This window comes from Magallana gigas, chromosome 2 (assembly GCF_963853765.1).
Source record: "Magallana gigas chromosome 2, xbMagGiga1.1, whole genome shotgun sequence".
NCBI lineage: Eukaryota > Metazoa > Mollusca > Bivalvia > Ostreida > Ostreidae > Magallana > Magallana gigas.
In genome coordinates, this window is record NC_088854.1 from 17824154 (window position 1) to 17850271 (window position 26118).

Genomic DNA, 26118 nt, shown 5'->3' on the forward strand with positions numbered 1-26118 from the left:
GTGTGTTGCTTCTGGGTTTAACCATTGGCTTAAAAGTTTCAACCCTATATCTGACAATACAATTTTATAAAAGTGGAAAAAGAGATAAAATTTGACGAAAATATTCTATATTGGGGTTTTCAGGCGGATGCAAAATATCTCCATTTTTTGGAATTTGTAAAGTCGATTTTTTGTCAGCGATAACCCCGTACAGAGATCAGAAATGGAGACTTTTATTAATTTGGTCCCTGCAACGCGCGGGAAATGTACCCTTTTCAAGATAACACGTTATTGGCAGTTGAATGGTACATGCGCCATAGAGATAAACATCTTATTTTGATTCTTTCATCATTATGATAAAAGTACAAAAAAGAGACGAAACGACCACTTTTATTCAAGTCGGATCCGTTTTAAGTAGTGGTATTCAATCAATCAATGTAGGATCGACACAAGAATTGCGGATTGTGTTCAAAACAAGAATACATTTATTGCTGTCACATTGACAGCTTTTCTCTTGTTAATATGATATCATTTTTGGGAGTTGATTTAAATCAACTCTCCAAAGCAGTTACTCAGACAAACCGAAAGTGAAACAGTGTTTGTACCTCAGCACAAATCATCGCTGCTGACAAAACTTAGTTCTTGAAAATAATTAATAAATTCGATGTAATGTATGCTAAAGCATTGTTTTGCAAGGAAACTTATTTATAAATACCTTGAAAATAGTCAGATTTTAAATGATAAGAACAATTTAGATATTTTTGTAGTCGTATGTATTCCTACGCCAGAGTTCAAAATAGTCTCGTTCAACTCGACGCTCGGCTGTCTCCGTAAATCTCCGACAAGCAGAGGGTCTCTCTTGCTTGTCGGAGATTTACGGTGTCAGTCGAGCGTTTGGTTGAACGAGAATAGAGTTTAATATTGCTTGGATCCATAAAATTTTAAAGAAATATTTCTTTTACTGATACATAGTTTGATTGAATTAATTTTATCTTTAAATATTATTTAACATGATTCAAATGGGGGTTTCTCGACATTCTTGTCGAAAAAGTCCAAAAATTTATATTATAAAAAATTTGCATAATTCAAATACAAATTAGAAACTACATGTACTTGTCATGCAAAATAACATATTATTGATTTTAAAATAAATAACCATCGACAAAATCAACTCCCGTCAGTTCTTCAGTACTTTGATTAACTTATTTTTGTGTATCGAAATTTAACAAGATTTTATGACTTATTATAACACTTTACCAAGTAGCAGACACGATTTTACGTCTTTAATGTAAAAGAGTTGAAATGTTGCTGCAATCTCAACTCCGTTATGATCCGCATGTATCGTTAAATTCATATTTTTCTACCTTTTTTAAACTATTAAATTTTAACGTTTGTAATGCACGTTTTTTGACTTCTAAAATTCTCTCATAACAATTCATTTTCTATAGCATAAACCCCTGTTAACTGTACATTGACATCAGATGGCACCAAATTCAAGACAATAATAATCAATGCCATCTTAATGTCCTTTGGATATTTGCCTTTTAAAAAAAGATCAATTGTGTTTCAATTGTAAGAAAAGAAATATCGGAGTTATTTTTATGTCTAACTAATAAAGTAATAGAATCAACCTACTAGTAGAACATAGTTTTTTTTCTGTTAATCTGGGAAGCTTTTTTGAAAGAAATAATTTGGCTTTGACCAAAATTGCTCGAAGTATCTGCATGAATAAATAAACACAATTTTTATCTGAATTATTTTTCCTAAGTAGTTTTTTTTAATGTAAAACGCCAGAGAAGTTCTACCAATTTCCATATTTATATCAGTGCACATATAAAACATGAAATATCCAAATTAGCATTATTTATACCTAAAACCATTTGTCACAAATCCATTTATTTCAGAATGAAATCTAAGGTACCATACTATGATAAATATCAAATCTTTATAAAATGCTTGTCACATGATTGCCAAATCCAGTGTACAGATGCATGTGTTCGAATACTACGGTTCCCAAAGGATAGCTTGAACGTATTTCTTCTCTTTTATTTAAATTTTCTCCATCCTCATTGTCAGCATCATACAGGCCCAAAATAAACTCCAGCCTTTCTTACAGGACATCCCGATGGTTCACAACTTAACTACGACAACATAACAGTCAAATGCTACGCTAAGTTAAACAATCACTTTAAACATTGTTTGCAAATCTACATATACATGGGTCGAATACTAGGGGCTCCGATAGGCAGCTTGGTCGTACTCCTTCTCTTTCGTCTATATCGTTTTTCATCTTCATCGTCATCGTCATCCCGGTTTTTGAGTAGACCCCAGCATTTCTTACAGCAAGCCCCGATGGCACCCAATACAACGATAGCCACGCCACTGGTTATTCCGATCTCCGTCAAAGTGAACCACTGCGGTTTAATCTGATCCATGTTTACTTAAAAATAAAAAATAGTAATTCGCCTGTATTTTCTAAGAATAATGCATATAAATTGGTTGTATTTTTAGTTTAAAAGCAATTATAGGAATTTTGCAATTTCAAATCTAACTAAGCTCGGTTAATAAGCCGTTAACATTGACATTTTGTTTCAATTTTGCTGTTCGTAAAAATACTAAATGCATAATGCCTTTGCATCGCCTTGGTAACCAAGGTTATACCGGTTTGTCAATCTCCAAATAGATTTCAAATCATAATTTTTCTTTAAAGCAATTTTGTTTTCTGACAGTTTCTTACTATCGATTGCCATGCTATTGATGAAGCACATCATTTGCTACTGTGTTGTTTGCATTCAAGATGGAGATATTTATGGGATAATGCAAACTTAAGCAATATTAACAATTTGATTTAAGCAGAATAATATTTTTTATATATCCTGCAATCCTTACATCTATGTAAGAACGGGAACGCTTAACAGTTTATATGAGATGTAAGCGACGTTTTGGGGCAAATCGCCTTTAATGTGTGAGAAAATAGCTGATAATTGCATTTGTACACATTAGGAAGTTTGATGCATCAAAATGAAGATAAAATTTAATCATACTTTCTCTTTTAGTCGTTGGTTGTTTTGTTGTTGTGGTCCTTGTAGTTGGTCTTGCTGTTGATCTTGCGGATGATGTTGTTAGTTTTTTTGTTGTCATTGTAGTCGTTTCTTATAAGAGAGAGTTCGTTTTATGTATCATTTATCAAAATTGAACAATATCTTTCAGCTTCGTGTATAAATAATTATATTTATCACTAAGCTTTCGAGGCAAAATAAAACTTATTTCAATGATTTTTTTTAAAGAAATAAGGTATCATTTGTTGGATGTAAATCAAGATATAAATACGCGTTGGTCAAGTGATCAAATACCATTAAGCCCGAAGGGCTTTATGGAAGATTTAATCACGTACCAACCCTGAAACAGTAAAAAAAAAATCCTACTTGTACAATTGGCAAATAAACGATTGAAGCTTTGCGGAATAGTATCACTACCATTAAAGTCACAGAGCAGTTGAACATTTGAAAACAAAACGATTGAAAAGTTTGAAAGAGTCTACTTGGGCATTTCCAGATGAAATTCTATCGTAAAATCAGAATCAAGATCAAAATGATTTTCCTCGGACATTACAGAGGCAATCTTTTCTAATTTCTTTTACGGATCAAAACGGACAGAGAAGCAGAAGGAGTTAAATTTGGCCGTAAATGGACTAAAGTATGACAAAAAGGTCTGTCTTTTGCGTCTGTGATTTTGATCGAAACTTGTTACAAGAGTCAAAAATGATTATGTTTTCATTACGAAATTAGGTGTGTTTTAGCGTAAGTCGGTTAGTTTAAGTGTGTAGAAAAAAGAGTGACCTAGATTATTTATGCGCTAGTTTGACCTCTTGACCCAGGCTGATGTAATGCAGGAATAACAGCAGATTGCACAAACAGAATAAATAAAACAAACAAGTAAAGGGAAAAGCATTTGCAAGCGTAAATATTTTATAATATTAGCACATGTCGTCACCAATGATTATCTGTTCGAGATTCGAAGCGAAAATGAAGGCAGAAGTGACGTTAAGTTACTGATTATGTGTCTCACAAGCATAAGTTTGAACGTAGCTTTGCTCACTCTTTGTCGTTGGTTGTTTTGTTGTTGTGGTCTGTGTCGATAATGTAGTTGGTGTAGTTGGTCTGGCTGTTGAACTTGTGGATGTTGTTGTTAGTTTCGCTGTTGCCATTCTAGTCGTTCCTTATAATAAAAAGTTCGTTTTATGTATCATTTATCAAAATTGAACAATATCTTTGAGCTTGGTATATAAATAAACAAATTTATCACTATCCTTTTGAGCCAAAATGAAACTTTTTTCTTTGATAATTATCTTAAAATATTAGCACACGTTATCACCAGTGACTTTATGTACAAGGTTCAAAGCAGCAATGAATGCAGAAATAACGTTATATTTGTGATGTTATGTGTCTTCATGAGCATAAATTTAAATGTAGCTTTGTTCACTCTTTGTCGTTGGTTGTTTTGTTGTTGTGGTCCGTGTCGATAATGTAGTTGGTGTAGCTGTTGAACTTGTTGATGTTGTTGTTAATTTTGCTGTTGCCATTCTAGTTGTTCCTTATAATAAAAAGTTCGTTTTATGTATCATTTATCAAAATAGAACAATATCTTTGAGCTTCGTTTATAAATAAACTTTTTATCACTAAGTTTTCGTGCCAAAATGAAACTTTTTTCATTGATTATTATCTTAAAATATTTACACACGTTATCATGGTTGACATTATGTACAAGGTTCAAAGCAACAATGAATGCCGAAATGACGTTATATTTGTAATGTTATGTGTCTTCACAAGTATAAGATTAAATGTAGCTTTGCTCACTCTTTGTCGTTGGTTGTTTTGTTGTTGTGGTCCGTGTCGATAATGTAGTTGGTGTAGTTGGTCTGGCTGTTGAACTTGTGGATGTTGTTGTTAATTTTGCTGTTGCCATTGTAGTCGGACCTCATTATAAATAGTTCCATATCATATCATATTTAAAGTGAATTTTACTGCTTTTATATAGAAATAAAGTGAAGTCTACGACGAACCGTACGCGCATAATTTACGCGCATGTAACAATTCCTTGTGTTACCCGTTGCCAAGTGTGTTGCTAACGCCGAGGGTAATAGAACGGATTACCAACTGCGTCTAAACCAATCAGATTTCAGTTTTTAACATGAAAGTATAATAACATATACTATCATATCAGCAATGTGTGCATTGTTTATGTCGAAAACGTTTATTGTGAAATTTCAATAATCTACTTGAATTTTTTATATAAAAAATATCTCATATTTTTGGGGAGAGCTAATTAGAGGCCCTGAAGCACCGTTGTCTTGTTTCCTGTACAAAAATGTGTTTGCTATTTTTTGTTTAAAAGAGAAACTGAAAACATTAAATGATTTTACAGTGGAGCCTCAGTTATTCGGACGCTTTCATTCCCGATTCCAATCGTCCAGGTAGTTGAGGCGTCCGGATATCTGAAATGTGTCTATTGTTGTCATGAATGGTTTTTGGGGGGTTTTTTGTTGTTGTTTTTTTGTTGTTTTGTTGTTGTTGTGTTTTTTTTGCCTTTCATACTAGCATGAGCCCCGCTTTATGTTATTATTTTGTCAAGAAATATTAACCAAACTATAATGATATCGAATCTAGCTAAATTCTTTGTGTCCAAGCGTGATACCATAGGAGTCGGCCATCATATCAATAAATAATAACTAGAGTTAAAACAAACTGCCCAGATCCAGGACGCGGAATTCCGGATAAATGAGACAAAATAACGTATAAAAATTCTGTTCCTTAATAAAATGGTCCGTAAACTGAAGTGTCCGGTTATCTGGCGTCAAGATACCTGGGACCCCACTGTATTTATCTTATGATCATTAACATAGTTTTTAAGCAAAATAAAATTTAGAAAAATACCTCATATTGCTAAAAGAATCTTACTTTGTTCTGTGACACAATCTTCATTTTCCTTTCCGTCCACATCATTGTCTGCAAACGTGTTTATCGTTATTAATTCTAATACATTTTATCATCATCTTCGCTAGCCAAGGGTTTTCGGTCCACTTTGCTCCCCATAAACCCTTGGCGGATTTCATTACGAAAACTCGGTGATGTGGTGGCGCTATCTAGCGCGCCCCTTGCATATTTACATTTTAATCGAATTAAACAACGGGTTTTTTATACACTATGGCATTAATACAACTTGAAAACATGTTGACTACCGAATATCGGAACATAATTAACGATGCTATTAAATACGAATTAAGTTATAACCATGGGAAAGCACGGAATGTTTTATTCGTAGTGTTTTGTAAGGATCTGTACCGGGAGTGAAAAAGTCGCCGATTTATATGAAAGCTTTCATGCCATAAAACCCGGTATCTTTGTCGTGAATAATGCGAACGAAAAAAATAAAATAAAACAGAGCTCATTGAACCTTTAAAAGCAATAACCATAAGCAGGAACGAATATACTAACAGGATAGGCAACTTCTACATTCGCCATGTTTACTTCCCATGCATTCACGCGAGCCTTGACAAGTTTGCGGAACTATGTATAATCCCAGTAAAATATATAGGTTTTTAAAGCGATCTGGTTAGACCATCGTTGGACGTTGGGGAGGCACTTTACTCGAGAACTTGTGCCTCAACTTGTTAAAAGCACCGTATGTTTTACCAAAGATCACACATGTGTTTTCTTTTAAAGTTTATATTTACAAGCACTGCGATTGGATCAGCTACTCGCAGCTGCAGCCAATCATAAAACGGAGCTTGTCACCGAGTTTTCGTAATGAAATCCGCCAAGGGTTTATGGGGAGCAAAGTGGACCGAAAACCCTTGGCTGGCGAAGATGTTTTATCATAAGCTAAGTTGAATATCAACAATCAGTCTAGAAAATTTACATTGTCAGTATAAATCTTACAATTTGTACAACTATTCTGTTTTAAAGCAGTATTCGTATATACTGATTTGTGTTTCATAGCTAGTGATTTTTTTTTATTTGTTACTTTTTTTACAATTATTGAATAACTATTCCTACACAACTCACTCTCTCAAGTTTCTGTGTCACTACTAAATAATCATCTTGTCATAAAACTTATGAAATAAATACATTGTACTAGTATACAGCTACAGTTAACCTTTATAATCATTGCATATCTCTTCATCCACTCGTCCATCACAATCATTGTCTAAACCATCGCCAACTACCATAGGTTGAGGATGACATTCCTGTGCAATACAAAATGAATTAATATAAAGAAGCCCCTTTTTGGTGTTTCATGCGAGTATCAAGGTAGAAAATGTTGCAAATAAACTTATGAACTCGTGTTTGAGGCAAAGTTCGCTGTTCTTTTTTATGGCTTTATTTTTCTCGAAAGAGTATGAAGCAATCTTGGAAATGAACGTCAATGTCATAGAATATATGTAACCATGAATAAAAAGTCTTTGGACATCAACATTTAAAATTAATTTGGGAAACTTTGTGCATTGAATAATCTGTACACAGAACATCAATCAAATTGATGCTGTCATAGAGTATAATTGGATGCAGTTATTCCACACGTGTATACATCAGCCGTAGTCAGATATAAAAATTAGGCGATACAAAAACAACGTTGTCAATCTACTTCAATTATTACATCCTTGCACTTAATACCTGATTGATTGGTGTGAATCTTTGACCGACCGGAAAAGCGTACGATTCATGATAACCTCCACCGTATAAAATGCCCCCAAGTGGTAACACTCCTGATGAATGTTTCAAGGTGTGACTGCCATGTGGGATCTTTATGTAACCGATCGAGATATTGTTGATTTGAGCAACATTGGAAAAGCCTCTTTGTGGGATGGGGTTATTATCCAGAACCAACTCTTTGTAGGACAGACCTTCCATCAGGAAAATAAAAGTGTTCTCGAAGTTTTTGTTATCGGATGATTTTGGTGTCAAGAAAGAGTAAAAAACATTGCTTTGCTCTATTGGTGGAACAAGAGTCATAGCAGGATCGCCATTATGTCCATCATGTGCACTGGGAACATACTGAACTGTTAACACAGGTTTGTTGGATGAAATATAGTAAGCACTTGAAACTCTTGTTTCGTAAAACTGTCCAGCTTGTAATGTGTGTATCCCATGATTTTTATTACTAACTACCGTGTCGTCTTCACTTGCCAAAACTCTGATAAAGTTAGGACTAGTATCAGGAACAGGACTCATTGCAAATTGTTTACCCCAAACATTCACAGGAGGTATTTGTTCCTCGATGTGATCTTTTGAAGTTCCTTCTCCAATGTTTGTTACCGTTGTTCCTCCAAAAACAGATATTTTCTGTGATGATTGAACAAAGGTTCCTGTTAGGTCACCCTTACATTGGAGTTGCAATACCTCAAATCTACTGATAGTGGTATTAAGCCAGTCATTATTTTCATACATTTTACTCTCAAAATTAATTGTCCCCCTCTTTGTTGCCTTTATCTTTATTTGCAGTGTAGTTCCTTCTTCTGTGCCTACTATGACAATTGTAGATTTAAAGAAATTTGCATGAACGGAAAAAAAGGAGGGTACAAAATACTGTGTTCCTAACACATCAATAGGTATTCCAAGAAATCCATCTGTTGAATGATGAGCCTCGTTAATGCCGAAAACCACAATTTCATCCGATGAAATGATATGGACAGCTTTATGGAACCGTCCTGTTCCTTGAACTCTGAGAGACTTTGGAAGTGTTACCTCTTCAACAACCCCTTTACTCACTGTTATGTTTTCTCCAGAGTAAATATCTTTCGCAAGAGGAGCTGATATTGAAACGCTAACCTTGCCAAGATTGGAAGTTGTTATAAATACTTTTAACGGGATTTGTGAAGTACCCCCTTGAGAATGGGATGCTTCCATGAATCCAATGATGAAATCTTTCCCAGCATTGTCTGGTACTTCTTTACCTAGTAAAATCAATATATAAGTTAAAAGTTTGAGACGAATTTCTTTGCAATTATATTTTTCCTATTAACCTCTAATTTTAATCGAAACTAAATGTGTTCTTCACAACACCTTATATATCATAAGTTCATGTGCTTATTACTCTATGTTTCACATGATACGCAGTTGAGATAAACTCTGTTGTGAAAACATTTGCATGTTTTATGGGACAATTTCTATAAGACCTGAAAATATATCTGATAGAAAAGTTTAAAATCGAAGAACAAATGTCTTTTAGTCTTAGTCCAGTCAGAGAGATTTGTTTCAATGCATCATTGTAAGGTTATAAGGTTAAAAATATTCAAATAAGAAAATATTATTCGGTCAGTATCATACATGGTCATCTTAAACATTCTAAACTCAAAAATGATCAAAGGTATATATATATATATATATATATATATATATATATATATATATATATATATATATATATATATATATATGTGTGTGTGTGTGTGTGTGTGTGTGTGTGTGTGTGTGTGTGTGTGTGTGTGTGTGTGCGACACCAATGAAGTTTTGATATACATGGTAAAGAGATACGTAAACTTTTGCAACATTGAAAAATTGACTTTTTGGAAACATGAATGTTGATGACTACAGTTGCTTCTTTAAAACATCAAAATTGTTATATTTGCATGAAAACTCTTATATTTACGTGAGAAATATTATATAAAATCCCCTCTTTTTTAGTTTCTGGGATGCTTCGGGGATTTAATTTAGCAAATATTACTGTCATATTGAAAAATTGGTCTTTTTTAGAAAAACAAGACAAAAAAAAATAATATCGGGTCGCGTTAAACACATTCATGAGATAAAAAGTCCTTAACCTTCTTATTTTTTTTAGAATCGAACTACCGGTATCTTTCTTCATAGTTATAATATTAACCGTTTTGGTTGCTAGTTATCAAATAAAATCTCACCTCTACACCTGCATTATGTCACTTACCTAAATAGGAAACAACCATCGAAAAAAGGACGAGTAAAATCATTCTTGTTTTTGCCTTCATTTTCTTGTTTAGAAAACCTACTAAAAAGAAGATTTGCACGAAAGCACAGAAGGCTCATTCGTATGAAAGCCCAGAAGCCTCATTTGTACGAAAGCCGAGAAGGATCATTCGAGATTCGAGATTCAAAATACGAGATTCGATATACGAGATTCACGATTCAAAATTCGAGATTCAATATCTAAATTAACCAATCAAATCATGGATCTGAAACCTGTATCCTAGCAACATCAAACTGTTCTAAATAAAGATCATTCGTACATGCTCTTTCCTACAAATAAATGTCTTAATAGCTCTTATATAGTGGTTATAAAATGGTTAAATTAACATTGATGAATTAACCCCACACAGTATAAACAATTAAATTAGTGATAACACTGTTGGCTTTGCGAATCTAAGTGGTTTTGTTTGCCCTGTATGTTTTCCCCCCGAACAATTTTAACCCGAAGTGTATTCGCCCCAACTGTGTAAAAATCGGCTCGCGAAGAAAGATCTGTTTAATCTACATAATTAAAACTGAGTGTGGTTTTAGCTATGAAACGAAATTCAATGAAATAATCGACATGTCAAAATATAGGTTATGATAAAGTTTTAAGGTCAGACGACACGTTCCTCAATTTTAGATAACTTTTTCCAGGAATTTGGTAATGGTTTACTACTACTTTGACAAGCTTTCTAGCAAAAAATAAGGGAACCTTACCAGGCATTTCTGCAAAATACTAGAGTATGCAATATCCTATATAATCTTCTTGAAAATACACTTGAATTGCTGATATAAAATTAATACATCTACAGCACAGCAAAATTCACCATATCAGAACAATGTCTCCGCTGGGGCGTTGATTTAAAGCTATTAATTTTTGAAAATATTTTGAATTTATGGCCTGATTATATATAAATTAGAGCTGTGCTGGTGCATCTATTTACCCAAATGGACCAAAATATAACCAAATGAATATAAAAAGACTCATTTTTTCAATTCTAATCGGGTATGTCCTTTTGAAAAATCTTGAACAACACACATTTTAGCAAATAAAACGACAATTGTTTCATTTTTTATGGGGAGGGGAGTGGTGCCGGTGTAACGAAGAATATTGACCCGGGTTGAAAATTGACCCGGGGGTCATTTTTCAACGTTGAATATTGACCCGGGGGGTCATTTTTCAACGTTGAAAATTGAGACCAAAATCGTGAAATTTATACCCGGGGTCATTTTTCAACGGTATGAGAAAGATTTTTCTAAACTCTGATGTCCTCGACCCGTTGAAAATTTATCCTGTTGAGAATTGACCCAAACCTCAGAGTTTTGATCTGAACTGGAACTTACTCTACATGGTTTAAATGTACAATCATGCACATATTTGAAAGTTTCAGTTTTAAAATGTACATACTGTCCGATACATTTGCGGACGTGGCTAATTTCTTTTAGGCTGATATGTCCAATTAATCATTTAGTTTTTAGATTGAAAATATGATATCCATTTATTATTACAATACTATGTATAAAAGCTAAGAAGATGACCGTTTGCTTCGGAATGGAGCAGGCGAGTAGGGCTAGAATATTTTTTGACATAGATGACATGGTTTTCATTCCCTCATGTGACAGAATTTAAAGTTTAAATTTGTCACAATCTCTGATCAATATATCTAACAAACATATTGTCCGTCAATTTTAAGGCAATTCAACAATTTTCATATATACTGGGGTTTTTTATACGTATATATACAGCATATACATATTTACACATGTTTTTAATTTTTTACGACTTAAAAATGATTTTTCATAAATTTGTCTGATTAACTTTATTGAAGCACCATCCAATTTTCTGCATATACAGTCATGGTTCTTCTTAAAAATGCAATTTATTACTATTATTTTGAGTTTTCAATTCTATTATTTACTTGTAAATTAGAAACACAGGCAACTGACGTAATATATTTTCTCAAAATTAAAAACATATACCCTCTACAGCAAAATTGTTATCAATTTAAAAAAAAGTAGGTTTGCATCTAAATATACAGTCGGAGGATGGTTGATCTAATTATATAAATGTTATATACATTAAAAAGGTATGCGAAAAGTATACAACTGATAGATATGTTGTTTGGAGCAGCTGTATCAAGGAAAAATCCGAATTGCTTAAACATGTACAAATTGAAGCAACCAGGACAGTGACAGCGATCAGAGTAAATTCTTCTAAAATAATTTTATATAGTGAGCTTAATTTGGAAACCTTGCAATCTCGAAGGGATAACTATAAACTAATTATATTCTACAAGAATATAAATGGTTTAGCACCACAAGATATGTTAGATTGAATTCAATCATATTTTCTTACTGAACATGCATATAATCATAGATCGAATTAGCTTTTTTACTATCTACCACTATATACGTATTACAATAGCTTTGCTCCGTCTACATGTAAATTATGGAATAAAGAAAATTTCATCAACTTTATCTTTCTATTAAGTCAAAACTTAAAAAACAAAATATACCTAGAGTTTACAAACCTTTCAGTTAAGACAATAGGAAATATTATTTTACGTCAATTACGGAATAAAGCTAGTAAAGCTTACTTATTTAAGGATTTTTTTTCTGATGTGAGTCGATGTTTATACTGTGGGTCTGAATCTGAAGGAAATGTGATTTTTCCCCTGGATATCCAAGATACACTCAACAAAGAGACGAACTTTTTAAACAACTTATTGACATTAGTGTACCATTTTATATGAACTATATACTTTGTGGTAGTTCTGATTTTTCATATAGATAAAATTGTAAAATTGTTTCCCATGTTTATACTTCAAAATGCAAAATTCTATTGTCATCCTGTACAAAAATTAGGTTGCTAACTTTTACAGATTCCATGAAGCAGAATTGTTAATGCCTAGAAAAATTAGCGATTTGATGATATTTAGTTACATCAAAAGTTATTCTAACGGAACAAATAAAACATCAAAATTCGGCTTTCAAGGTATAGTTACTACAGCATTGTTCATGAAAGAGTACAATCATGTTAGCATATCATCATTTTGTAAACTGTTATTGGCTGGATGTGTGTGAATACAAAATTCAGACAGTCACAGTTTTAACAAACTGAGTGGGTACAAACACAAAAATCTGAATATGACATACTGTAATTTTTTTTATTTACACCCACTCAGAAAATATACAATGAACAATATCAAAGTTTCAATTTACTTGGTGAACGTAAAACCAATATTAAATAATATGACGTATTGTAATTTTTTATTATTATTTATATTTGTACACTTCTCCAGCAAATTAAAAAAAAGAGTTTTACTGAATTGAATATTTTAACGTGTAACCATGTATACTAATATTATTAAAAACATATATTTCTTTAAAAATATATAGATATCACACACAGCAATTATACGCGAAAAGTTTATTATGAATAAAATAGTTAATTTACATGTACATATTTAAAGGGATACTATGTAGATTCAAAAAATAATTATTTAAGTCTCATTTTAACACACCCCCCCCCCCCCCCCCCCCCCCCCCCGTTGAAACATGTGAACATGTATATCTAAAGAATAAATATATAAAAACTGATAATTTTTAATTAAATAAACTAAAGTTATAATATTGATACGTTAATTTGTGCTTCTTTGCTGTTGAATTTTGAACCGGTTTCATGATCAAAATTCCACGATGCGGGTAATTTTCAACGGATTAGGTTCATTATTCAACACCTTTGGTCTAAATATTCAACGTTGAAAAATGACCCCTGGGTCAATTTCCAACCCGGGTCAAAATTCTTCGTTACACCGGTAAAGGACATGTATTGCTTGTGGCAGTTGTGCTATACTCTCATTTGTTATAATAGGTAATACTACATATTGATATAAAATGAAAGTTTCCAATTACACTGTACATAGCTTTTATCATTTATTTTGACCCGTGCGATAGTTTAAAACAATTTTCAAAGCATGACTGTAATTCAACCGATCATTTTTGAAATTTATTTTTTCTGGATCCCCGCCTGATACGTCCGCCCTCTTGTATATTAGAATTACATGTACGTTGACCATATGTACACATTAACTTAATCGGCTATATTATGTGACAATAACATTTTTATCGATGTTTTTGCAGGATAGGTAATAAATAACAGCCTATTTGTTGTTTTTTTCACTGATTTTTTGAGATAATTTGCCGCCATCTTTTATGCATTCCACACACCACTCACAGTTTCTTTATTTGGTGTTCTGTGTGTGTATGGCGACAAATTTGTAAATTTGCACCACTTGCCCCTTGTAGCTTCACCCTGATTACATTTTATCTGGCTAAGTGTAAGTGTTAAATACACACATCTTTGTTTGCAGTGCTTATTTACATCTTTAGAGATTTACTTACATACAAAGTAAACATTTGTATGATTTATATGTAATTATTGCCAATTTTGGTGCGGGGGGGGGGGGGGGTTAGGAAACTACAGAGAAACTTAACTTGGCTGTGATACATATGCTTGTCTGTACCTTTTATTCTTTCTTGTTGATATATCAATGAATGAATTATAACAAAATACAACAATTAATTTTGAAATATTCATGCACAATCAAATTTTTAAAAAGTTTTACTGTTCTCTGCACAAGAAATCGGCAATGTGAACAAATTGGCACCCTATCATTCCTACCTTTAATTGTAGAGAGTATTGAAAACAATTCCAAAAGTAAGACTCATAATAAGTTGTTTACTGAGGATAAGGAAAAAGAAATGTATTAATTAATAATTCCGTATGATGTGATAATATCTCAATGATTTGTTTATAATCATAGTACTAGTGTATGACTGTATGCATAAATAAAAACGATAAGTAATGCTTATATTTATTGGTGAAACAGGACTGATTATTTATATTTAGTTATTTAGATACATGTACTAATCTTCATGCGCGGATCTAGAAAGGAGGGGATCAGGGGATTTGGACCCCCTCCTCGGAAAATTGGAGCTAATTAAATTTACATAGTAAAATTATTTAAAATTGGCCTAGGACCCCCCTACAGAAAAAATTAGCTACGCTTATGAAGTTCTCTATCATAACCGCATTCTTACACAAAAGGGGTGAATAAACCCGGGGTTTAAACGAGTACTGGTGGTGAAATACCCCAGGGTTCAAACGCATCAGGTGGAAATGTACCAGGACAAACAAAATCACTTAGATCCGCGAAGCACACTGCATTATTTCTAGTCTACTTAGATATTCTGTGTATAATTATTTAGTTATGTAGGGAGAAGTGAACATAGCATTTATTTGTATATAAGAGCATGTACGAATGATCTTTATTTAGAACAGTTTGATGTCGCTAGGATACATATTTTCAGATCCTTGATTTGATTGGTTAATTTGGATATTGAATCTCGAATCTTGAATCTCGTATTTCGAATCTTGTATTTTGAATCTCGAATGATTCGAGATTCAAAATACGAAATTCGAAATACGAAATTCACGATTCAATATCCAAATCGTGAAATTATATTTATCAACTCTAAACTATAGTTTACGAATGTAAACTATAGTTTACAGATGTGAATCTATATTTATCAACAAAAGCTATTGGTAACGTGTATTTCCAGACAGAAAAACATAGATTTTCATTCGTAAACTATAGTTTACAGATGTGAAATATAGATTTACGTCATTAACTATAGTTTAGGATCCGTAAACTATAGTTGACAGCCGATTAACCTAGTTTATCGACTGTGAAACTATGTTTTGCTAATTTATGTGAATTTGGTGTGCTTTATATTTGTAAACCGTAGTTTACTGATCATAAAACCCTATTTATCAGCTAAACTATGTTTAACAACCGCAAATGATTGTTTTCAGTGTTAACTATAGATTACAGATGCTAAACATAGATTATCGCGTTCACTATAGTTTACAGATGTGAAATATAAATTAACGTCGGTAACTATAGTTTACGATCCGTAAACTATAGTTAACAGTCGATAAACCTAGTTTATCGACTGTGAAACTATGTTTAGCTCATTTTTGTGAATTTGGCGTGCCATACCTATCCGTGTTCGGTTTGTTAACAATCGTGATGTCATATTATATAAATAATAATGTATCAGCTAGCGATAATGATAAAAATAATTCATTCTCTCCAATTATCCGTGGATGGGTTGTACCAGTGTTCCATTTCTCAGTATATAATCTATACTACTATATTAAAAAAATGGACTCGAATTTTGGGGCTATAATACCGATAAATCGGAAGAATACTGTCCTTTGTTTTATATATTATAAAAATCATTGGTACTTGAAGATTACCAATTTGTTTTTATTTTTTCTCTGTTAAGCTTTGCTAATTAATAATCAACAAAAATTCCTTTAAAAAACCCGAAATTATCTGAATTATTTTGATTTTACAATCTTGCGCATGCGCATAACATTCACGCTAAATCACGGGAGGCTCTTTAGTTTACGTTTTCACAATATCACATTTGCGTGGATAAACTCAGAAACAATATTACAAATACGTGTAAATTTTCATTGAAAACATTGTGGGGGCAAAATATATTCTGTTCATCAAAGGATTTACGGGTGATAACTCTAACTCAGTGCATTTGATATGAAAAAACCCAAGAGTTCCGAATGTCACCATAGTGTGTCAATTCGAAGCGAGGAAAAACGTTGGTGAAAAACTTAAATGTTGAATTATTCATAAATATGAATTAAATTTATAGACGAAATGTATTTACAGCCTCAAAATGGTTTGTTATGAATGATTTGACTGTTATTTTCATTGCGTGGACCCTGAGGTCCACGCAGAAAATATATAAGCGAGGTTAAACCGGATGCTATGGGGAAAATTCAGCCTGCGCATGAGCTAGCCTGGTTCCTGTGCGTAATGGGTAGCTCAGGGAACCAGGCTAGCACAAGTTTATCTGAATCGGGATCGGGATTCCATGCCATATGTGTGCATAAGTTCAAAGGGCGCTGTAATTGTAAAGTTGTCGGTAAACAGTAGTCAGTACAGAAACAAAGTATTCCTTTTAAAGAAATAATCGGCATGTGATATGAACTGTCAGTATTATAAAATAAGTAAATGTTATGCCGAAACTACAACATGCATCAAATAGCATAATTTGCAATGTTTTGTTGTTTTCCCATCGTCGGTGACCCACGTGTGATTCATATCGATTCTCTCCATAGAAAATTTGTGGACTCAAAACCGTGGTTTGCGACGATGTTGTTTTCCGTATACACTGTACACATGTAACTTAACTTTACTTTTATAGTAGGTGAGGCTAGAGTACTTCCCGATTAAAAATTTTTAAGCATTTAAGTGTGATTGAATAATTATGTCACTGTATAAAAGTTTAGATCTCAAGAAAAATGCATCAAAATATGAAATTAATTTAAACAAAGCTGTCACTGCATAGTTAACAAAGTAGTGCGAACCGTAATGTGTGCACAAATAGTAGAATTCGCCGAATGCCTGATACTGTACATGCAGACTTTATAATTATTAAATAGATAGATCATAATTATTTTAGAAGTAAGAACCCTTTAAATTCTGAGATAGAAAGTAAGGGCTATACATATACGTAATCCAACGTACAAATTTAGTGGTTAAAAGTAGGCGGCTAGAGTCGGTGGAAACTTTGATAATCTTAAGGCTTTCTCCTTTTCGTTTGAAACACATGCAAATGGTCCACGTATTGTAGTCCTTTTTTTAAAGGACAGCAACTTGGTTTTTTTTCATTAATTTTCTCTAAAATTGTTTCGGAGCGATTCTGCAATTCTTTGCTACATTACGTTTATATGGGAGGCATTCTTACTGTGATGGAGGCCTGTCCCGAGACACAGTTAGATTATTCTAACTTAGCAGAGTGTAGTTAAATTAATATAGCATTATTGTAGGCTTATATTGTAGGCTTAAAGCTTGGTTATGTAAATGTCAACAATTTGGTGTATCGATGTATCAATTTCGTAAATGTCCAACATTATATGTAATGTCAACCCGTGCACGCACGGGTCAAAGTCTAGTTATTTGACAAAAAAAAAATCCTCTAAAAAGTAGGAGGCATGCATTCCTTCCCCCCCCCCCCCATATATTTTATTTGCTTACATGAAGAAATATGATCATGCTCTATGCAAGGAATGTCAAATCGTGTCTGTATTATAAACCAGTAATCATCGTTGAAGAAAAGAGTGCCTGGTCATGATATTTAAAACTAAAACAGATTTAGGCCATTCTCATGCATGTAGCTCTAGATTTTGAGTAGCCATATAAACCGGTAATTTACCCAAATATGAATTTTACATTAGTGTTTGGGGATAAATATAACATAAACTTGTAGCTATTACATAACATTGGAAGAATATGTGTCGTGAGAGTTATAATAGTTATGAGTTTCGCTTGAATACTTGATATGTCTGACCCCTGGAATTCAAAATTACGTTGACGATATGTTTACATTTACTTTCTTTCCCCCTATTAAATTGCATTGATTGATTTGAGTGATATAAATTACGCATAACACAGAAGAGCAAATCACCGAATCTGGTTCGTATAAATACAATCTTCCTTCAGTATTTCTCGAAGAACATGACTGACTCTCCGTAATGGATAAATAACTCGATAGTGTTGAATAGTTTAGAGAAAACATTCCCTCCGAGGGCCGAAGGCCCGAGGAGGGGATGTTTTCTCTAAACTATTCAACACTATCGAGTTATTTATCTTACTTTAAAAAACTTCTATGACGTCACCCATTGTATTTTGTCAACGTTTATTTTCACTATTCAATCAACTGTGGTTGGATATATGAATATCCAACTGATGGGCAGTTGGATATTTTTAATATCCAACCGCCCGTCAGTTGGATATTCAAATATCCAACAGTGCATAAAACAAATAAAAATGACAAAATGTTAAAACATGTATTTCCAACATAAATCTAAATTTATAGAATCTTGTCATCCGTAAATGTATATCCGATAAGCCTCAAATGAAATTTCAGCAGAAATATCTCCTTTCCTTAATTTTGATAGATTAGGGATCACATATACATCACTTCCATAAACACTTTTAGACTTCCTCTTTGAACCTTGAACCATATCACTCCTTTTCCTTAGTTTTAACAATATAGGGAATATTGTCGCACTTTGACTTCATAAGACTCCTATAAAATTTTTAACAAATCATCGTCTGTTAATTTTCGTCAAATTCCTTGCAAGGCTAAAATATCATTCAAACGGTATTCGTGTCTTTCCCGGTAGTGTAGACCTCTAGATCTATATAAACATTGAATGTACTTTGCGTTAAAAAATTCATCATCTACATTTAAGTCTGCTCAATACCAGCGGAATGGTTTACTATAACATGCGCACCTGTTCACTCGTCCATGAATAAAAGGTGTGTTTGGTTAGGCTATTGTGTATGGTACTATTGGAATCTCAAATGAGCTTGATGCTTTTGTATTACAGCACAGTTGGATATATATGAATGGGTCAATGCTTCTTGGAGGTTCAATGGGGGGAATTTTTTAATAGCGACTTCAACTCGGATCTCGTCCTGATATTATACTTGCACTGATAAACATTTCATTTATGTTAAAAAAAAATTTAAATGTTAAATGAATTCAATTTATTAATTCATTTTTATATCAAAGATTATATTATTCGAATAACAGAATGAAAAATAAACAAGAGGCCCAGGGGCCACATCGCTCACCTGAGCAACAATTGCCTTAATTCTGATCAAATTAGCATTACAGTATCAAAATATCTTGACAACTAAATACAGTAGATCTTGCAAAAAAAAAATGAAAATCTACCAATTTTTATCCACCTCTTTTTTTTTTTTTGGTAAATACCAAGCCCCTTTTGTTGTTGTACCTGTAAGAAGATCTCTATTCCTATATACCCCCCCCCCATTTCGTGGCCCCACTTTTCTCTAGGGAATCAAACTTAAATCTGCATAACCTGTGCTTTCACGGCCTAATAGTTTTGAGAAGAAGATTTTTCAAGACTTTCTCTATATATAAAAATTTATCCCCCAATGTGGTCCCGTCCTACCCCCAGAGACCATGATTTGAACAAACTTGAATCTACATTATCTGAGGATGGTTACACGCCAATTTGAGCTTTCTTGGCCAAATAGTTTTTAAAAGAATTTTTTAAAGATTTTCTCTATACTGTATATTCCAGGATAAAAATCTATCCCCTAATTGCGGCCCCACCCTACCCCCGGGGACCATGATTTGAACAAACTTGAATCTACACTATCTGAGGATGCTTCCACTCAAATTTGAGCTTTCCTGTCCTAAAAGTTTTTGAGAAGAAGATTTTAAAAGATTTTCTCTATATATTCCTATGTAAAACTTGATCCCCCAATTGTGGCCCCACCCTACCCCCGGGGACCATGATTTGAACAAACTTGAATCTACACTATCTGAGGATGCTCCCATTTTTATTTGAGATTTTCTGGCCTGATAGTTTTTGAGAAGAAGATTTTTAAAGATTTTCTCTATATATTCCTATGTAAAACTTGATCCCCTTCTTGTGGCCCTTCCCTACCTCCGGGGACCATGATTCGAACAAACTTGAATCTACACTACCTGAGGATGCCTCCACACAAGGTTAGGCTTTTCAGGCCGAATGGTTTTTGAGAAGAAGATTTTTGAAAAATACCAACAAATTTTCAATAATTCTCAATTATCTCCCCTTTAAAGAGGGCGTGGCCCTTCATGTGAACAAACTTGAATTCCCTTCACCTAGTGGTGCTTTGTGCCAAATTTGATTGAAATCTGCCCATAGGTTCTTGAGAGGAAGATGAAAATGTGAAAAGTTTACAACGACGACGACAACTACGACGACTACGACGACAACGACAGACAACGCACAAATTGTGATCAGAAAAGCTCACTTGAGCCTTTGGCTCAGGTGAGCTAAAAAAAATGTAATTAGAATTTACAGCGTTGTGCACTATTTTTGTATGCATAATTCAGCTGTTCCAATGGCTCTCCCATTAATTGCACATTAATTGTAGAATAATACAAATATTTTGAATAATAAATCATAATCGTGGAAAGGGTATAATGGTAAAAAAGGTTAAAATAAGTTGAATCATTATTTTTTTAAAGATGTGGTCGCATAATTGCTATCGTGTGTGCAAACACTTTTTATACACTATACACACACCGTTGCAGTTAAGGAAGGGGTTTTTTCAGGTTTTCGACTTGCCAAATGTAAATTTGATTAATTGGTCATAACATTAAGATTCAATATTAAGAATCTAACAAGAACTATATTTTTGGTGGAATATTGGCGTATGAAAATATCACAAATTTTGCATCAGAATTGATGTAGATTAATGAGTCTGTTTTATCATTTTTAAAACAATAACATTAATGCTGGATTTTGTAACGAATGTTAACTAATGATATGATACTTGAATTTCAGAATTTGTTTTTAAAATAAGATTTGCCTATCAAATTACATTTTTATAAGCTTTTTTAAGCGTCCATTCTATACATTGATTTGTGTGAAAAAAAATCACTAAAATCAATTTTTCGCTCTTATTAAATGGTCTATATATACGATTTTCTGTCAATTTATTCTTTTATATAAAGTCTTCATAAAACATAAATTAAAAATCAGAAATATTTTAATATTGGAAGCATAAGAAAATAATAAAAATATCTTCAAAATTTTGGAAAATTAGAGGAAAGACGGGCTAAGCTATATCAATTTTAGTTTTAATATTTATTTCAATTTAATAGTATAAGCTGATAGACCTTCTGATATTCTATCATTTCACTGAAGAATAAAATCTTCATATCTTAAACAGTTGTCTACATAACTGCAAAAAACTACATTAAGTTTATCTTTTATCATCCTTTAAGTTGAGGAAAAAGGTATTGACCTTGACTTAACCTTTATGTAAAAACAAGGGGGTCAAATTTGATTAAACTGATAGAATCGTTTGGTTATTTGATCTGTTTTACTGTCTCAAAATTACATAGTTCATATTTCATTCAAATGTTCCCCTAGTTGTCTTACTTGTTCTACAGAATTATTCCCATTTGTTTATAAACCACCCGGGTTAGACGCGCTTGGATTTATAGTACCTGACCTGGATTTATAACTGTTCTATGATATGTGCATTGGTTTAAGGATTACGTTTATTCAGGATTTGAGATTTTAAAAATATTTTTACAAAATTCAATATTTGAAGTCCAAAGTTGTTTTAAAAACAAAAAATAACAACGTTAATAACAAATATCGATATTGACATCCATGATTTGTTTATTTGAGGAAGATATGCTCCGACAAAGGTAGATTAAAATTGAAACAGAGGAAATTCGGAGACTAATTTTTTCATTTTCTTATTTTCTCTTAAAAACTTTCTGTTGCAGTGTAATTGCAAAAGTTAAGATTTTATGTGTTTTTTCATATCATTTTACATAATTTATGGTTGTATTTACATCACTGGCTGGCACGCAATTGGAAAAATCTTTAAAATACATAAAATCGATTCAAGATAAAATATCTCAAAATTTTGATCATTGGCCTTATATAATGTTAATGACAACATAATACAGACAATAAAAACTGTTTTAGGCAATCAATGGTTTGGAGCTCCTATTAGTCAGTTTTTTCTAAATGGGTACAATTTTGGAAATTGATAGAGGAAATTCGGACTAAATTAAACGTAAAATATGAGCTTAAAACGATTAATTCAAATATAAAATTAGTAAAGCTATTCGTATTTTATCATTTCCCAACCTACAAATTGTTTTATTATTTTCAATAATTAAAAAATAAAGAAAACCTTGAAAATGGTGGACAATTTCGACAAATTTTGACAATTTTTTCATAAAACATTTAGAGGTTCCTAGCAGAAAAAGTAGGTCATTGACCTATGATTTACATGATTGTTTTTTACACAGAACACTCTATAATAATTACTCATATACCTGATCGTATAGAATACATACATACATGTATTCTTCTTTATTGTAAAAGAATGTCAAAATTTTTGAATCATAATTAGGCATACTCAGGAGAAAATAGTCTTAAAAATTTCAAATTCTGTATCGATAACATGTGCTGTAATAATATCTAAATGATTATGTTATAATCACATTGCACACAAAACAAACAACATGTAATGCTTATATTCGTTGTTGAAACCTGAAACTTACTATTTAGATTAAAACCTTTTCTAAATAAGAATCTCTATACGGGTATCTCCCTTTCCCTCAGAGAAAATTCAAAATTATTAAATTCACATTGTAAAATTACTGAAAATAGGCCTCGAACCACCCCGTCTCCCCTGAAAATAAAATTATCCCCCCCCCCCCATTACCCGGCGCATGAATCTCTCTACGATAACCGCGTTTTACATGTGCCAAGTCTCTGGTTTAAACGCATTCAGTGTGAAATTTACCCGGGTTTAAACAAAAACAAATCGGGAGGGGGGGGGGGGGGGTACACAAAGGGCGAGCAAAAACACGGCATTCTTGTCTTAATTACCCTGTAAAATAAATCATACAAAATAAGCATAATCAATAAGCTGGGGGGAAATGACATTTATTTCAAGGTAAGGGCATATACAGTACGGATGATATATAGAACAGCTTGATGTCGCTATGATACCGGTTAACTTTTCATATCCCTGATTTGATTATCTAGATTTCGAATCTCGAATGAACATTCTCATTGTTTTCTCATGCTAATGAAAATGAGTTTGTATAAATTGATAAAAAAAAGTTAGCACTTATTAAAGTTCAGAAACATTACACTTGTTGATATATAAAAAAAAACATCGAAAAATTACATGATCAATGATAACTTACAATTATGTTACATCATCCTCTGATACCTAAAACACAAACATAAAAAATTTCAAAACGAATGAAAAAGAATTCATACGATACCAAATGTTAATAAAAGTATTACAAGAGATTTTCTCACTGGGGATTTTTAGGAGATTTGTTTTCATAAATGCTATCTGGGTTTCATTTAAATTACAGATAAACAAAATTACGGATTTACTCGCTTTATACTGAAGACTTTCTTTCCTGATGGACATGACTTTACCTTACAATCCATCCAGGGGATCACTGCAAGATATAAAATAAATAATAATCACCTCGGTTTATTTCAAACAAGGCACCTCTTGGTGGTTGATTCTTTTCACTGTCACTTTCGCGTCTTATATGTTACTTTCACGTCTTATATGTGGTCAAAGTGAGAGGTGATTGGTCCATCCAAAGCACACCAGATAAAAAAAAAAACAGGGTTATCTTTTTTGGCATTTAGCGTCATTTTTTTTAATTAATTGTGTACCTTTTACTTTTAAAATTTTGCTCGATGATACCAAGTGAATACATGTATTTACATATATCTTGTAAATTCATATTCGTTGATTTTCTTTAAGTTTTGAACAACAACAACAAAAAGGAAATTGCGTTTTCTTTTGTAAAACGCGCTGTATTTTCTATGAATTCATACAATGTTGGATTTGTTGTTTGGGATACTAGTATTTAATATAACTATAATTAAATACTATTATTGATTATTGTAGATTATATTTTCACATATGATATAGATAATCAGTTTATGTTGTAGCCTGACTTTGTTAAGACGGTATTTGTGATAATTACAAACACTAATAAGTACAATAGCTCTAAAAAATAAAAATCGAATTGGCTTACTTCATACATACTTTTGTCATATTTGGCATCTGCGAATTGTTAATAAAGAAATGTACGATAAAAAAAAACTCATATCATTTTAAAATTTAAAAAAAACCAAAACTTACTGATGGATGGATAGAATACAGATAAAGTAATATTGCAACCTATCTGACTGAGGATAAAATATGGATCTAAAACAGAAATTTATTTTATTGAGGCAGAAATTTGGACAAACCATTTCAAATAGATTCTTATTCATAGAAATGTCGATATGTTTTGGTTTCTGAGCACCAATTTACGAAAATAATTTATACTTGTCGATTAATTTCGCAGGGGTGTGGCTTTTGAATGGAATACAAGTCACTCTAGAAGACAGCACATCCAAATGAAGTTTGGGGTATTAGTATTCTCTATTAAAAATGCCTCTAGTACATGTATTTGGAATGTTGAGACCGATCGTAGAACATTTAACTTCCGTGAACTCCTTCAAATACTTATTTAATACTAATACAGCACATGGTATGATCCTAGTTTAAAAAGAACTCTAGACAATAACCTCAACGAAAAATAAGATCTGCTAACTACTAGTCTGCAGTTGTACAGTCAGTGTATCCAGGTTTCGAAAATAATATTGCGACAACTATGTACCTGAAGCTATTTTTAGTAACAGGTACTTTCCGCCCAAACACAAGTGTAGGCGAAATAAAGGAAAAAGGCGCTATACCTCTTTAAAGTGAGTACTATCTGTCGTAGAAACAATACAGACACCAATATTCCAAAGGCTCTGGCTGTTTTTTCAGTCATGATGATCATTTTAGCCATGTTAAGTGTTTTTCTTTTTCTCTCATCAAAGACTAAATTACATCATTCGCAAAAATTTGCCAATCACATTAAGGTGGCTCACTACACCTTGAAATATTTTCAAAGAATAAATAAATAGACAAAAAATGTGCAATTTTGGATGAAAAATTACATTTTCGAAAATTTAATTAAGTAAACACGAACAAAACCTCCAGGCGGATTCGAACTCATGGTCTGTGGTTCAGAAGCCCAATACTTCAACCACTGAGCTACAACGATATAAACAGTTTAACAAAACATTTAAATCGTAATCTTGTGACGTAGTGTCTTAAAAAGAATAAGTCTGGGTGTAGTGAGGTACCTTTAGCACGCGCAGAAAATTACATATTTGATATTTTTGCCGTTTTGTCACAGGTAATTGATTTGAATCGATGTTGTCTTTTTATATGTACTATTGATGAAAAGACATATCAGTTACAAAATGTTGAACATTTCACATTATTTGATTCAATGATTTTCAAATAATAATGCATATCAAGGTGACTACTTCGACGTTTTGTTGGATGTAAACGTTTTCCTTACCATTGTTGCCATAAATGCATTTTTTTTCTTGTAAAAATCCCATGTAATGAAATGTATATGTAATTAGCAC

The 26118-nt window shown here is 32.6% G+C and overlaps 1 protein-coding gene and 1 long non-coding RNA gene across 2 annotated transcripts; both read right to left on the reverse strand.

Moving 5' to 3' along the window:
* Nucleotides 1–1676: 1676 nt before the first annotated feature.
* LOC105321724 (uncharacterized) lies at nt 1677–8450 on the reverse strand. The gene is made up of 8 exons (XM_066075310.1): nt 7653–8450; nt 7135–7225; nt 5937–5984; nt 4836–4955; nt 4462–4572; nt 4078–4197; nt 3024–3131; nt 1677–2419 (listed from the first exon to the last, which is right to left on the reverse strand). Exons 1-8 carry the CDS (start codon nt 8424–8426, stop codon nt 2187–2189), a joined length of 1605 nt encoding a protein of 534 aa, XP_065931382.1. The 5' UTR covers nt 8427–8450; the 3' UTR covers nt 1677–2186.
* Nucleotides 8451–8453: 3 nt separating this feature from the next.
* Nucleotides 8454–24158, reverse strand: LOC136272765 (uncharacterized). Its single transcript, XR_010710832.1, has 4 exons — nt 24119–24158; nt 23823–23848; nt 9919–9999; nt 8454–8932 (listed from the first exon to the last, which is right to left on the reverse strand). It is a non-coding gene; the product is annotated as an uncharacterized lncRNA (long non-coding RNA).
* Between the last annotated feature and the right edge of the window lie 1960 nt (nt 24159–26118).

Excerpts from the sequence above, each read along its gene's own strand:
- LOC105321724 (XM_066075310.1), bottom strand. The coding sequence starts at position 8,426 with ATGTATGAAAATAATGACTGGCTTAATACCACTATCAGTAGATTTGAG. Across the intron at positions 7,226-7,652 it reads GATTCACACCAATCAATCAG|GAATGTCATCCTCAACCTAT; the intron begins GTATTAAGTGCA and ends TGTATTGCACAG. Across the intron at positions 4,956-5,936 it reads AGATTGTGTCACAGAACAAA|GTCCGACTACAATGGCAACA; the intron begins GTAAGATTCTTT and ends ATTTATAATGAG.